Source organism: Zeugodacus cucurbitae, chromosome 2 (genome assembly GCF_028554725.1).
Source record: "Zeugodacus cucurbitae isolate PBARC_wt_2022May chromosome 2, idZeuCucr1.2, whole genome shotgun sequence".
Classification (NCBI taxonomy): domain Eukaryota; kingdom Metazoa; phylum Arthropoda; class Insecta; order Diptera; family Tephritidae; genus Zeugodacus; species Zeugodacus cucurbitae.
In genome coordinates this window covers 54,729,491-54,745,557 of record NC_071667.1, presented here as the reverse complement: position 1 = coordinate 54,745,557, position 16,067 = coordinate 54,729,491, and the positions used below count along the sequence as shown (strand labels likewise).

The following is a 16,067-nucleotide window of genomic DNA, read 5'->3' as shown; positions in this document are numbered from 1 at the left end:
CACACAATTTGACCCATATATTCGGCATATATATGGTATAAAGTCCATTGAAAGTTTAACAATCCTAATATTAGGTATATGGGAGCTAAGGGAAGTTATGAGACGAGTTCTGTTCCGATATCGTCATTAGTATTTGTTGTAAAGTAAACGATTCAGATCCACTTCAAAGTTCTGTTATATGGGAAGCAGGTGTGGTTGCGAACCGAATTTCATTGAAATTGGTCGAGTAGTTTCGGAGATATGGTTTTTGACCCATAAGTGGTCGGAGCCACGCCATTTTAAAATTTTGTATACCAATTTGAGTGCAGCCCTTCTGACCATGAAATTACCATAAAATTGAAGGTTTCTGGTGGGTTTCCTTACATAATTAAAGCATTTTTAGTAGTTTTCATTATAACCTTTGTATGGGAGGTGGGATAATTAGATTTTTCAACTGTATAAGGTAGTACCTAAAAAAACGACTCTAGAGAGTTTCCTTGATATAGCTTTAGTAATTTACAAGAAATATACAAAAAACTTAGTAGGCCCATTTGCAAAAAAATTGCTTACAATACATAATATAGGACAGACTGACATCCGGATTTGAACTTTACTCGTCACCCTGATCATTTTGATATATATAACCCTATATCTAACTCGTTTGGTTTTAGGACCGTTATGTGAACAAAACTATTATACTGCCTTAGCAACTTTGTTGCGAGAGTATAATAACTATATATCTTGTTTAAAATTTGATTCTTAGGGTAAAATAGTAAATATTAAACAACAAGCCGTATATAGTATATACAACGCCTCTATAAAATATTTTAAAACCTTCAAAAAAGTTTGCTACTACTACTCATTGATTGTTCCAATAAAATGAAATAGGTTTTCTATAAGCCGGTATGAAAATCGTGCACCAATAAGCAGTTATGAACAATAGCTAAAATTTACTTGAAATTTCTGTATTCCAATTCGAAATTGGTTCTATAACTTTTAATAAAATTTTATACATTTAAATGTATAAAATCCAAAAAAGTGTGGTTAATTCTAATTTTCTCTTCCAGTCGGTTCTATTATTTTGCCCACAATTATATTTAGTATATATAAGTATTATCCGCTGATGTTTATGGAATATTTGTAGCAATGGATTACATTCTTTATGCCTGATTACTGTACGGATAATGATAAATTTTATCTAATTAAGTTCTAGCAAAGTTATTTAATAATTTGTTTTAATTTGTATTAAGTTCAAGATTATAAATTTAACTAAAATGTCTTTGTTGACTTATACAAATACATATGTAGCTTAATGTGTTTCTAATTGCTATGTTTTCTATTATAAAAAAATATTATCTAGAAGTAAATAGAAATGATATGCGGCTTTTATTTATATAAATAGTAGCAGATGTGAAATGCACATAAATATAATTTCATAATCGTGTATGTATTTCAAATGCATTTATTTAGAGATTGCAATTTAAGATTAAAATAATGCAAAATTATGGAAGGAACTTAATGAAACAAGCATCTCTTACTAAGTATTTAAATATTAAAATTGTCACGTTTTCGTGCCGCATTATTATGCAACTTAGATCTACACACATACATATATACAGATATGTAAATATATATATTTTATATTGTATGCAACAGTACAGTACATTATATATTTATATGTACTTGTATATTATGTGTACGTATTTATAGGTATAAAAAAAGTTTAATCGATCGGCGCATTCATGGCAGCGAAAATATTACTTTTATGGAATGCACCCACTGTTGCCAGCACAAATATGCAAACAGATGTACTCTACATATATGCACAGGGGTGATTATAACCTATCAGTTCAAGCGACTAGTCATAAACTACTTGACAACTAGTTAATAAATCACAAGCACAACTAGTTAGACAAATGTCAAAACTTTTCTTACAAAAAACTATTATTATTCTTATTAATTTTTTCTTGTTGATCTCCAAACAGCTGTCAATTGACTATTAAATTTATGACAGATGTACACTAGGTCATAAATAATAACTGTATATTTCATACCATACACCAATGAACAATTTGAAACTGTTTTTATTCAAAAATGTTAATTTTCTAACTGATATATGGCGTCTTTCAGAAGCACACTTTCCAAAAATTTTTATAAAAAATCTGACTGAATGTCTGACTACTCGCTAAACTGGTGTTTTAATAACTAGTTTGTGGTTTGACTGCAGTGACTATATGCTATACATAAATGCATATGTACTTATTATACATAAATATATTTTTATATGTATACAAGTAGTTCAGTGCAATTTCAGAAAATATTTATTAATGATTTTGATGTCAATTTCCGCTGACGTAGAGAATATTGCGTAAGCAATGGCAAAGTCAAAGAGAATGTGTTGGACAATGCTTGTAAATGTAAACATACGCATTCGGGATAATAATCTATTGGTGGTCTCGTCACATTGTTTTTGTATAAAGTATATATGTATATTCATAGATACATATATCGTTGGTATAACAGCGAGGGCAGTGCACTGTGAGACGCTCATTGTGATAATGAGAAATGATGAAATCTGAGGCTAAAAACAAATGCAGTAAGCAAAATTGTTTGTTACAATTACTCGTAAAAACAACAACAGGTTGTTTACACAAAGCCAAGTGATGTGTGATATGTTGTGTGTAATTGGAATTTCTGTGACATGTTACTATGCAGAAAGTTAGAATGGCCTAATGGGAAGTTGTTTATAAGTATTTAAATAATATAGTTTATATAAATATAATAAAATAATTATTTAAATTTTAATTTTAAATATAGTAAGTAATATATATGATATAAAAAATAGATATATTATTGACATACAAATATTTTTATATGTTGTATATCATATTATCTATTTCTTGAAAATCACATTTTTATTGGTCCATAAAGGCACACAGTGGTAATAAATAATGTCAACATAGCACATTTTTCTTTATCATCTAATATTTATTTATTTCGAGCCATAAAATGCTCTCTTTAAGTGCAAGTATTAGTGGAATTGCATTGCGGAAGCCACATTGACCTTGGATACATTCAAAAATATTCAAAAATTCAAGTTTAGCACAACATATTTGTATTCAGGATTACAGTCCTGCGAATTGGACCAGTATTCAGACAATTTAGAATCACTAGAGTGACTAAGGTACTGACCATACTCAATATGCCTAACCAACCACTCTGTCTGTAATAAATTTTACGAATACTTTACTATTATTTATTTTTGAGTCCTAATTGTGTAAATTTATTTCGTAAGCAATCCAATAACAATTTTTTTTTAAACCAGCGTAAAAGTTTAAAACTTTATAAATTTACGACACTTGATGACAACTTGTGAGTACCTCGATAGTAAATGTATATATGAATAATTTGAGTAATTATTTATTCGCCCTATAATTCTTCTTCTCTCCTTGACTGGCGTAGACACCGCTTACGCGGTTATAGCCGAGTCCAAAACAGCGCGCCACGTATCCCTCCTTCTGGCAGTTTGGCGCCAATTGGTTATACCAATCGAAGCCAGGTCCCTCTCCACCTGGTCTTTCCATCGGAGTGGAGGTCTCCCTCTTCCTCGGCTTCCACCAGCGGGTACTACATCGAATACTTTCAGAGCTGGAGCACTTTCATCCATTCGAACAACATGACTTAGCCAGCGTAGCCGCTGTTTTTTTATTCACTGGACTATGTCTATGTCGTCGAATAACACATACAGCTCATCGTTGCATCGTCTGCGGTATTCGCCGTTGCCAATGTTTAAGGGACCATAAATCTTCCGCAAAACTTTTCTCTCGAAAACTCCTAGTGCCGTCTCATCGGATGTTGACATCGTCCACGCTTCTACACCGTAAAGTAGGACGGGAATGATGAGAGACTTGTAGAGTTTGGTTTTTATTCGTCGAGAGAGGACTTTCCTTTTCAATTACCTACTTAGCACCATAGTAGCACCTGTTGGCAAGAGTGATTCTGCGTTGGATTTCCAGGCTGACATTGTTATTGCTGTTAATGCTGGTTCCCAGGTAGACGAAATTATCTACAACTTCAAAGTTATGACTGTCAACAGTGACGTGGGAGCCAAGACGCGAATGCGCTGACTGTTTGTTTGACGACAGGAGATATTTCGTCTTGTCCTCGTTCATCACCAGACCCATACGCTTCGCTTCTTTATCCAGTCTGGCAAAAGCAGAACTAACGGCGCGGGTGTTGTTTCCAATGATATCGATATCATCGGCGTACGCCAGTAGCTGTACACTCTTATAGAAGATTGTACCTTCTCTATTTAGCTCTGCAGCTCGTATTATTTTCTCCAGCATCAGGTTAAAGAAATCACACGAGAGTGAGTCACCTTGTCTGAAACTTCGTCTGGTATCGAACGGCTCGGAGAGGTCCTTCCCGATCCTGACGGAGCTTTTGGTGTCGCTCAACGTCAGCTTACACAGCCGTATTAGTTTTGCGGGGATACCAAATTCAGACATCGCGGCATAAAGGCATAATTACTTAAGAGTAATTACTGCATTTGGAGTGTATAAATTTGTTCACCTAATCGTCCACAGGTAACTTCATATTAATAAGGCATATATTATATAAAAAAAATTGGTTTATTTTCTTTTCACTTAGAAATAGGATAGAGTGCTTAAAACATAGCGAGCGGTTAAGTGTTGGATGAAATATGGCTATTCAGTTTATTCAACTACTAAAATTTCAAATTTTGAACCGATCTGACCCATTCTTTTGCATTCAGATAACAAAAAAAAACTTACATTCAAATTAGATTTGATTTTCGAAATCGACCTACGATCACGCCTCCTGCTTTTTTATAAACATTTTAAAATTTAAAGAAAACTAGTCTTCTAAAAACATTAAAAACAAACTAAAAACTCTATCTACATCATCCGCTCATTCTTGGCAGTACTTTACTTGTCGCCAGCAATTGTGTTTTCCTAAGCTCATTTTCACCAACATGGGAATATGGAACATATTCATATGTTCCAGTATGTAGGTATGTGTTAATGATGTAATCCTCTTCAGAAGGCGCGAATAAACTGGATATAAGAGGATGTTCCATCATTTAGCTTAAATAAATATGCACAGCTTACTAGATTTGCCGACGCGCTTAAATTCTCCCACACAAAGCCAGAACTCAACCTAGTATTATCCCATTTATCTACAAACATGAGCATATATGTATATATATGTATGTACATATATACGGCTATAAACCTAAAGTAAATAACACAAATGGGCGAATATGCATATTTGCAGTTATTTATACACACACAAACATACGTACATAAGTACATATGTACACATGTACGCCTGCACTTGTTATTGCCGCTGCATGTTGCATTTTGCATGCCAAAACACTTTGTATTATGTATTTCCCTGCAAATATTCAGACTATGTCAGCTGTTTGCAAATACACGTTTCCAATTTATTATTATTATTGTTGTATTTCTTGTTGTTGTTGCAATTTTTTACTGCAGTTGTGATTATGGCGGCATCATGTGGTTATTGTTATTGTTGTTGTTACACACGAGATTACATTATTACAGCACAATAACAACGACAACGACCTTCACAGTGCAGTGAGAGGGGGGGGGGAGCAACAGGAACTTGTAAATAAAGAGAAGCACGTGTGCCTTTGTATGTGTTTCGAATGCAGCGAAGCCGACATTGGATATATTACCTACACATGCATACAAACATATGAGTGTAGCGAGCGCGACCGGATAATAACATCAGCAAGATACATACATATTAAGCAAAGCAACCGCTAAACCGCTTTAGCAAATGCACACACTAAGTTACTACCGGTTGCAACAATTTGTATTTGAATACAAAGGTGGATATGAAGTATATTTCGGAGGGGGTCACTAGATAAATGAAGAATAGAGTAGATCTAATTTTTTTTTGACCTGATGAGAATTATTACAGGGGTAGTGAGAAGACGTTGTGACACGTGTGATAAAAATGTATGTACGAGTTGTGTTCAAAAATTAACGAGATTTTGAAATTTCAAATGGTCCAATTGCCAAAATATATTCAACTAGCAGATCGCTCCGGCTTTGCACGGGCTTAAACAAACATTTCAACAGTTATAAGTTTTTACACACTTATACACACTCTCCCATATATGTAGATGTATGTACTTTGCTGTTTCTTGTGTGGGTTCATTTTAAAAAAGTAAAATAAGGAAATTTCGATCTTGAGATTATATTTTATTTGCAATGAGCTAAAACTTGATTACGTCCTCTAGTCTTTTGGGTCCGTTGTCTTTCTCTCTGAATATGAAGGCGTTGGGAACGCTCAGAGTTCGACAGCCTAGTGCGAGCTTGTATATTTCTAATATTTTGTTCTTCAAGCCGCTGCACACGCTCCGTACTCGACTCTCAAGCGCGTACTTGGGAGGTTTTGAAATTTTGTTCAGAAAGCAGCTGCGAGCGATCGTTACTCGACTCTTTGCACGCGATTGCGATGCGAAGAGAATGACTTGCAAGACGATTTTCAGTTTCCGATTAAAATTCTCCATCACGGAGTCTTTTTGATACCCTCACCTGGGAACTATTTCCAGAAAGTTGAGATTCTAGCAATAAATATAGCCTATGTTACTCGGGGCAATTGAAAAGTAAAGTCCTCTCTCGACGAACAAAAACCAAACTCTACAAGTCTCTCATCATTCCCGTCCTACTTTACGGTGCAGAAGCGTGGACGATGTCAACATCCGATGAGACGGCCCTAGGAGTTTTCGAGAGAAAGGGTTTGCGGAAGATTTATGGTCCCTTAAGAATTGGCAACTGCGAATACCGCAGACGATGGAACGATGAGCTGTACGATTTATACGACGACATTGACATAGTTCAGCGAATAAAAAAACAGCGGCTACGCTGGCTAAGTCATGTTGTTCGAATGGATGAAGTGCTCCAGCTCTGAAAGTATTCGATGCTGTACCCGCTGGTGGAAGCCGAGAAAGAGGGAGACCTCCACTCCGATGGAAGGGCCAGGTGGAGAGGGATCTGGCTTCGCTTGGAATAACCAATTGGCGCCAAACTGCCAGAAGGAGGGATACGTGGCGCGCTGTTTTGAACTCGGCTATAACCGCATAAGCGGTGTCTACGCCAGTCAAGAAGAAGAAGAATGTTACTCGGGGTGTATATAGCTTTCCAATGGTGAAAGAATTTTTGAAATCGGCACAGTAGTTTTTGAGTTTATTCAATACAAACATACATACAAATCTTTCCTCTTTATAATAGTAGTATAGATATAGAAGTATTCTTAGCATTGGTCTGTAGTATCCATAAGGTTAAAATGTGATTTTATAAGCTAGGCGATTTTCGTTTGTTAAAAGCTCACACTTTGTAGTTTCTTCATGAATTCTTGGCGAAAAACAGTTCTGTAACGATACCCCAGCTTCCATATTTCGTAGATATGGCTTCATGTGAATTTTTAAGAGCCCTGGAATTTATCATCAGTGACCCTATAATATTGTTTGGATTTAGCTTGTCTTCAGAGTTCAGTAACATTGCATTTCGAATTAATAGTACAGATACCTTTGGAGGACTAGAAGTAATAAATAGACCCAAGTGGAACTAATAACTAGAATATACTTCAAGATCATTTCAATAGTTTATGTCTTGGTTTTATTACCCAATAAGTATTTTAGAAAATCTTTACATTTTGACTACAACCAAATGACTCCATGATCGACTTACAATTAGTAAGTCAGCGAAATATCCAGACAATATTCGGAGTAATATGACTCTGACTCATTAAAGCGGTGGTTATTCTGTATGAAACGAAACCAAATTTTATAGGCCTTTTATAAGGCAAACAAAAGTGGTTTTGTGACCCCCCAAGTGGGAGGAATTCAACTTTTTTTGCAGTACTATTGCATACTATATGATCGCATACATGTTTATGTATTTTTGTGGTGTGCAATAATATAATATAATCCGTATGTCGGTGGCAAAAACTGCTGAGCTCTATCACTGCAACAGCAGGTGGTACACACCCATTTTATTTGTCAGCGGGCTTGTCTCGTGTGACTTTCGCGTAAGAATAGAGCTACACAATGCATACTCGTATATACTTACACACATTCATATGTAATTTCATTTACATATATAGTATATTTAGTATATTGTCTGCTCCGCTCTGAAAAATGTCTGATTTATTTACGCTGCGGTAGTAACGGTTTTAGTATGAGTGTTTATGTGTATCTTTATTTAAAGGTTTATCTGGTGTATGTGCCTTTGATATATGGCTTTCGCATGCAGTAATGTTGCAGTTATGTAGGTACCATGCAACTGTCGCATTTAGCACAATTTCCATATCCGCCAATTTTAAACCATAACAATATTCAAGTTCAACAAGGTGTACCTAAGTACAAGGACACTGCGAAGTGTGAATACTACTCATTCATTATCCACTTTGTATAGACTTTTCAAATCAATACAGATATAATGTATTGGGTATTATTTGTAAAATAAATATAGAGATACCTAATATTTCGTATAGAAATGTACCCTGTCATCTCCTCGATAAGAAGAGATACAGAAAAAAGTTAAGCTTTCCAAACATTTTTTGGTCTCTTTACCTTACTAAAAAGAAAAAAAACACTCCTCAAGTAAAGTAAAAGTTCCCCGTATAGTTTTTTTTTAACAGAGGAAGACTTGTTCTAGAGTTCAGCTGTCATAACAAACATATGATTCATCACATAAAAGCTGTCACCCAGACGACGATCTTAACAAAGTCTAATATTTATTTTAAAATTACTTATATAGAAAGTGCAAATGACTTCTTACACCCTGAAAAGTATGCTTCATCATTTAGTAAACATTACCCACTACTCCAATGTGTATAATGTAATTTTCTAAACTAAGAAGGCTTCGATTTCGCGCTTGTTTTGTGATTATTATAGTAGTTATATACGAGGTGTGTTCAAAAAATACCGGTAATTTTCGTTTTTTTTTTTATAAAAAAAAAAATTCAGAACAGTTTTAAATCTTCATTAAAACTAATACAAACTTACTCTATTCAAGATGAATATTCCTTTTGTGCATCCCATACAATTTAAAAGACGTCTCTAAAGATTCTAATTAATCTGTTAAAATTGTTTTAGGAAAGCACTTTTCAACATAAACCTTTTTTATGTACCAAAAACACATAATTTTATTAAAAACAAGTAAAGAAAGGCTGAGTTCTCGTGTAACCGAACATTTAATACTCTCGCAATTTATTTCTTAAATTTTATTAAGAGAACACACAATTTGAACCACATATTCGGAATAAATTCCACTAGAAAACAAAAATTATTATATATAGTTTTTGGGGAGTGGAGTAATTCCTGGACCGATTTCAACTATTTTTGATACCAAGCTATATTATATCCCAAATGTTACGTTCACTTAATTTTGCTAAGATATCTCACATATTAACTGATATATACGGTTACAATATATAAAGTCCACCGGAAGGTTGAAAATCCAAATATGAGGTATATGGGGGCTAGAGGAAATATTGACCTGATTCTGCCCATTTTTAGCACAGACATCCAGTTTTAGAAGGAATACATCTTCATTGAAATACTTTAGAAAATCTGAGAAATTTACCGATATTTTCAATAAAGAACAAGAAAAAACGTTAACTTCGGCTGTACCGAAGCTAATATACCCTTCACAGGTGCATTTCTTTTAGTAACTATATGTTTTTTTAGCAAATCTAAAGAAGTAAGAAAAAGTAAGTAAAAAAATGAAACATTTTACTATGTGAAGATACCAAGTCAAATGCGAAAATTTTCCATACAAGCATTTTCCACATACATTGATTCCCATCGTTCGGTTTGTATCGCAGCTATATGCTATAGTGAACCGATCTGAACAATTTTTTCGGAGATTAAATTATTTCTATGATCAATAACTCACACCAAATTTCGTGAAGATATGTAGTAAAATGCGGAAATTTTCCATACAAGCCCTTGATTCCGATCGTTCAGTTTGTATGGCAGCTATAGATAGATACATTGGTCCGATATCGGCAGTTCCGACAAATAGCAGCTTCTTGAAAATAGCATCTGCAAAATTTCAAACCGATATCTTAAAAACTGAAAGACTAGTTCATATTTATACAGACAGACAGACGGACATGGCTAAATCGACTCAGTTCAACATACTGATCATTTATATCTATACTTTATAGGGCCTCCGACGCTTCCTTCTGGGTGTTACAAACTTCGTGACAAACTTAATATACCCTGTTCAGGATATAATTAGCCGCAAACTTCGAGGTTTACATGTTCGATATCTGTGTCTTGTAAAGTTATAGTCCGATTCCGGTGATTTTAAGATGGGTGATGCTACACTAGCAACGCAGTATTTGTACAAAGTTTTGTTCCGATATCTGCACTGGTGATTAATTTATTGATGGCTTAGTGAACGAATCAGATGGGCCTTAAAATTGTGGTATATAAGAAGTAGGCGTGGTTGCGATTTCTCTAATTTTAAGTTATTTTTATTTTTTTTTTTAATTTTAAATTTATACTTAATAATTAATGGTAAAACCTGCAAAATTTAATGATATAAAGATTGTCATTATTGTCTGGTTAACAGATAGTTTCAAAATGAACCTGTTGATATCTATTTATGACATTAAATATTTATATTTTTTCTGTAAACAGTTTTATCATAATTTGATCCAGTAATATATGCAATATGTATACAAGAGGAAAAAATAATTATATTAAATTTGCTATTGACATTAATTACATTGGAATTTTAATAAGTAACCCACCCATTGCTATACCTACATATATAAAGTACATATGTATATAGAAATAACTACATATACTAATTATATAATAAAAAATGTATATATAAAAATTAATATAATCTCCTCCAAATGTTCGTATATATATGTGTATGTTATATAGACTTGTATTAAATAAAAGGCGTTGTCTTAAGTGATCAATTGTGGTTCAATATACAAATAATATTATTAAAACCCCAATACAATGTTAGATAATAACTTATTGAAAATGTTGAATTTATAAATATAAAGTATTAATATGAAAGTAAAATAAGCTAGCTCGCTAAATACTCGTCTAAGTGTTTTCTTAGTATTTCAGGAGATAAGTAATTGCACATGCTCTGATTTATGCAATTTTAATAAGTTAAAAAGTGAAATAAATAGCAAAAATTTAATGAAATAAAAAAGTATTTTACTAAATACTCCTTGTTGTTGTATTGTTATAGCGTATGCACTAATGATTACATAAAGTGGTTAAGTACTTGTATACGTAACTTGGCAGCGGCAGCCACTGTCAAAGGCGAATGCAATTAACTGGAAAAACGCTAATTAAAACCGCACCGGTATCGTTTAGCAACAACAATTTGTATTTGAAAGTGTTTGACATGCGTTTGCGTGTAACTGTAACTGTATACAGAGATGTATGCTCGCACATTGTGGGAGTTTGCTAAAATTCGATGTTGAGTGCATACCGTTAATTGCCGTTAAATGACGCAGGTGACTTTGAATACAATGTGGCGCGCAACTATTTATAAAATTTAATTAAAATTTTGAAATTGCTTGCAAGGTACCTATTAAAAAGCATGATTGGAGAAAGTAAAAATGGGATCCCTTAATAAATGAGTCAAAAAAATGCCTGAGCAATAATTGTTGTTTGTGCTTCTCTCTTTAAATTAACGGGTTTTCTACTACATCTCATCATAGTTAAGGAATACTATATAATCCACGAACTGATTGGACCATATCAGTGTGGCTTTGGATCTGGAAAATTCACCATGGATCAGATATTCACCATGCGGCAATTCTTGGAAAAGACCCTAGAGAGAATAACACCACCTTTTCATCGATTTCAAAGCTGCCTTCGATAGCACGAAAAGAAGCTGCCTCTATGTCGGGATGTCTGAATTTGGTATCCCCGCAAAACTAATAAAGCTGTCTAAATTGACGTTGAGCAACACAAAAAGCTCTGTCAAGATCGGGAAGGACCTACCCTAGCCGTTCGATACCAAACGATGTTACAGACAGCAGGGAGACTCACTATCGTGCGACTTTTTCAATCTATTGCTGGAAAAAAATACGAGCTGCAGAGCTAAACAGAGAAGGTAAAATCTTCTATAAGACTGCACAATCTTCTATAACTGGCGTACGCCGATGATATTGATATTATCGGATGCAAAAACCGCGCCGTTTGTTCTGCTTTTTCAGACTGGATAAAGAAGCGAAGCGAAATATCTCCTGTCACCAAATAAACAGTCAGCGCACTCGCGTCTTGGCTCGCACGTTACTGTTGACTGTCGAAGTCGTAGATGATTTCGTCTACCTGGGAACCAACATTAACAGTAATAACAATGTCAGCCTGGAAATCCAACGCAGAAACACTCTTGCCAACAGGTGCTATTATGGACTAAGTAGGCAATTGAAAAGTAAAGTCCTCTCCCGAAGAACCAAAATCAAACTCTATAAGTCGCTCATTATTCCCGTCCTGATTTATACGGCGCAGAAGCGTGAACGATGTCAACATCAAATGAGATGACACCTGGAGTTTTCGAGATAAAGGTTTTGCGAAAGATTTATGGTCCTCAGAAGATTGGCAACGGCGAATACCGCATAGACATAGTTCTTCGAATAAAAAGACAGCGGCTACGCTGATCATGTTGTTCGAATGGACGCTTTGAAAGTGTTCGGTGCAGCACCCGCTGGTGGAAGAAAAGGAAGACCTCTACTCCGGTTGAAAGATCAAGTGGAAAGTCACCTGGTGGAAATTAGATTTTCTAAATGGCGTCAAACTCCAAAACGGAGAGATGAATGGCGCGCTCTGGTGGATTCGACTTTAATCGCCTAAGTGGTTCCTACGCCAGATAAATAAATATATACATATATATATATATACACATAGATACACATTTATATATATATTCGTATTATACTTCCGCTTCCTATAATGAGTTAGAACCAAATCGGAAGACATATTGATTTTGCTTTCCATAAAAAATCATTACACTCAACTCAACTCGAACTCGGCTATGAAACATTTCTGATCGGCTGTATGTACTTATATCGATCTATGTAAAACAACAAAAATAAAAAGCGAAAATTAGTGCAATTACTTCATTCAAAATAATATTTCATAACACGCTTTGCTCATCTGCCTCGAACTGGCGACCGCTTGCTGTCATTATGCGGACAATTACTATTTTTTTTCAAGTTTCGGGCGGTTTTACATCGGTTTGAACAAGGTGAAATATGATTAACCCTTTTGATAATATGAAAAACATTTACAAACTGATAAGATGTGATTTTTGTTTAGATATATTTTGTTATTACTAGTGGGTGTGAATGCGTTAAGTGGAAGTCAAATAATTTATTTTTTAGGCACGAAATGACTATTTAAAGTGAAGTGATTTTCAGACTTTTGTGTTTATTAATTTTTCCAAAAAATAAAAATAAATAAATAAAAAATATGTTTATATTGTATAGAGTATAGTATTTTAATTTAATAAATTTTTAAATAAATTATTTTTTTAAATAAATTAATTTTTTAAATAAAATTTTAATTTAATTTTTAATATAAATAATTGCATTTTCTTCGCCTACCTCTTTCAATTCTTTCTTTTCCACCATTTTTTTATTAGACAAACACTTTTTGTTGTTGTTGTTGTAGGTATTTATGTACGTTTGTATTAAGCAAGAATATGTATTTATTTATAATTATATACAATTGCTATACCAAAAATCGACGCACAGAACACTTTCGACCTTTCAAATTTGCTATATTTTTTGGCAAATTTCCGATTTTCGCACAACAACAACACACCCACGTCAATTGCAAACACTATAATATATGCACTCCCTAGTATGTATGTATGTAACGCATGCACATCAAGGTGTAGAGCAAAATATGTATATATATATATATATATATCTGTATATTCGTAGGCACACTTTTCACTTCTCCAACCGAACGCTACACACAGTTGAGTCAACGCTGAATGCTATGCTTCTAGCGTCGCGTTATTGTCAAATACCGAATTACGACTGAGGATCGTTGGACCAGCCAAACACCCGCTATGCGGCGATTTTCACTGAGGATTGCGACTAGAATGCGATTTGCAACGGTATGTGTGAGCAGATTTATTATTTGCGATTGTGCGTCAAAGAGCCAAGGAGTACATACATACACATGTACATATATTTGACATTAAGTCAATTCGAATGCTTTTTTAATAATTATGTAGCGTATATGTACATTTTAATCAAATTGCAATTATATTTACATGACATTCATTATGCTTTGATTAATAAGCGCGCTTGTAATTATTTATACACAGCAATTGTAACAACATTTTCGCTATTCCTACAAACTATGTGTTTTCATTCAAAAGTCGCTCATTACGAGTATTCTATAAATGTATATACTCATTCATCTCTGTGCGCTAACGTTTGTGTGTTGGTTCAGTGGGAACTTTTCCACTCATTTTCCCGCCAGCGAGTGTGTAACTTTCTACGCTTCTCCAATCAGAATGCGAAAAAGCTCGCAAATCTGCTTTGAATGCTCGCTGCCGCCGCACAACTACACGAACACACACATTTGTATTTGTTGTTAATTTGGGCCCACAGTTGTATAAATACATATGTATATGTATGTATGTATGTATATTATTTAGTGTAAACAAATGTATAAATTTTTAAACAATTATTATATAAATTACTTTTATGTGGCTATGGCGACGAATAATTTCACAAAAATTTAAATATATACATACATACATGTATACACACATGGTCAAAATAATAAGGACATTCCATTAGGCTGCAATCATAGTTAAATTTTGAATAATTGGGGAAGTACACGAATACAACTCTGGGTCTGGATATACATTTTGGAGTGAAAAGAAAATGGTGAATCCCCCTTATTGAAGTGGACGTGCCAATCTATTGTAGAAGTTCGTTTTTGAATTGTTCTAATATTTTCACCAAATCGGATGATTTATTTTAATGGGTGTTCTTTCGCGTGTATAGCTCCTTGCCTACAGTGCAAAAAAACTTAAAATAAAAGCTTTTTTTAAATAATAATATTAATACAAAAAACATTTCAAGATGAATTTAGAATTCGCTAAAAAAATTTTGAATATTGGTCCGAACCAGGTGTCGCAAAAAAGTGGCGTAATATTATGTGTGCGACAAATTAAATATTTATTTGTTCGAGAGTGATGCCAGACGAAATGTTCTCCTACGGCAAAATATTACATTCATGGTTTACAAAATAGACTCCTAAACATGTTAGCAGCAACATAATGGTCTGGGGCTGCTTCTCATGAAATGGTGTAGCACCGACCTAGAGTTTAGAAAAAAATCTTAAGATCTTAAAAAACGATAATTTTGAAAAAAAAACTTTCGATCAGGCCTGAAATTATTATGTATTCTAAAGGCTGTATAAATTTTATTTTTAAAACCTTCTGAGCGGTTATCGAGTTACAGTCGTCAACAGTTCAAAAAACATAGTTTTGAGAAAAACGCATTTTGTTGGAGCGCTCTTTGTTATTTGTCGAATAACTCGAAAGGTAATTATCGGATCAACTTCAAATTTTCAAAGAATATTTTAAATATAATAAATATACTTAACGAAACTACAAAACAAATGAAGTTTTGAAAATCCTGACTACCCCTAACCCCTTAAAAACTTTTGAGAGAGAAAGTTGCTACATTATCTCCAGCTTGCTAAAAACGAATTTCAAAAGTAATTGAAAATAATTGCGAATATATTGGATACTGATGAAAGGAGTAAGGGCAAATAGGGCACAAAAAACTGAAACTAATACGTTTTCTCAATCACGGACTTATTATTTTTACAGTAATTTAATTGTCTGCTAGAAATTTATGTTCCTGTTTCAATTTTTATTTCTAATAGCTCTATTTTTATTTATTTAAACGATATATGAAATGATGTCATATTATTTTTCCTTTAAACATGAAAAAAAGCAAATTTATTAGTCATTGAAATCAAGACGGGTGTATGTACTTATTATTTTGACCAT

At 33.8% G+C, this 16,067-nt stretch overlaps 1 protein-coding gene across 2 annotated transcripts in view; it reads right to left on the bottom strand.

The window, feature by feature from the left end:
- LOC105209434 (calcium-binding mitochondrial carrier protein Aralar1) overlaps positions 1-16,067 on the bottom strand; it is a 35,664-nt gene that overhangs the window by 12,211 nt on the left and 7,386 nt on the right. The window contains exon 1 of one of the 2 annotated variants that reach the window (XM_054225807.1): positions 13,627-13,949. The exons of the other annotated variant lie outside the window; for it this stretch is intronic. Coding sequence (XP_054081782.1) covers positions 13,627-13,653 — 27 coding nt within the window. The 5' untranslated portion in view covers positions 13,654-13,949. Of the gene's footprint in view, positions 1-13,626; positions 13,950-16,067 lie in introns of those variants that run through there. 2 annotated transcript variants of the gene reach the window in all.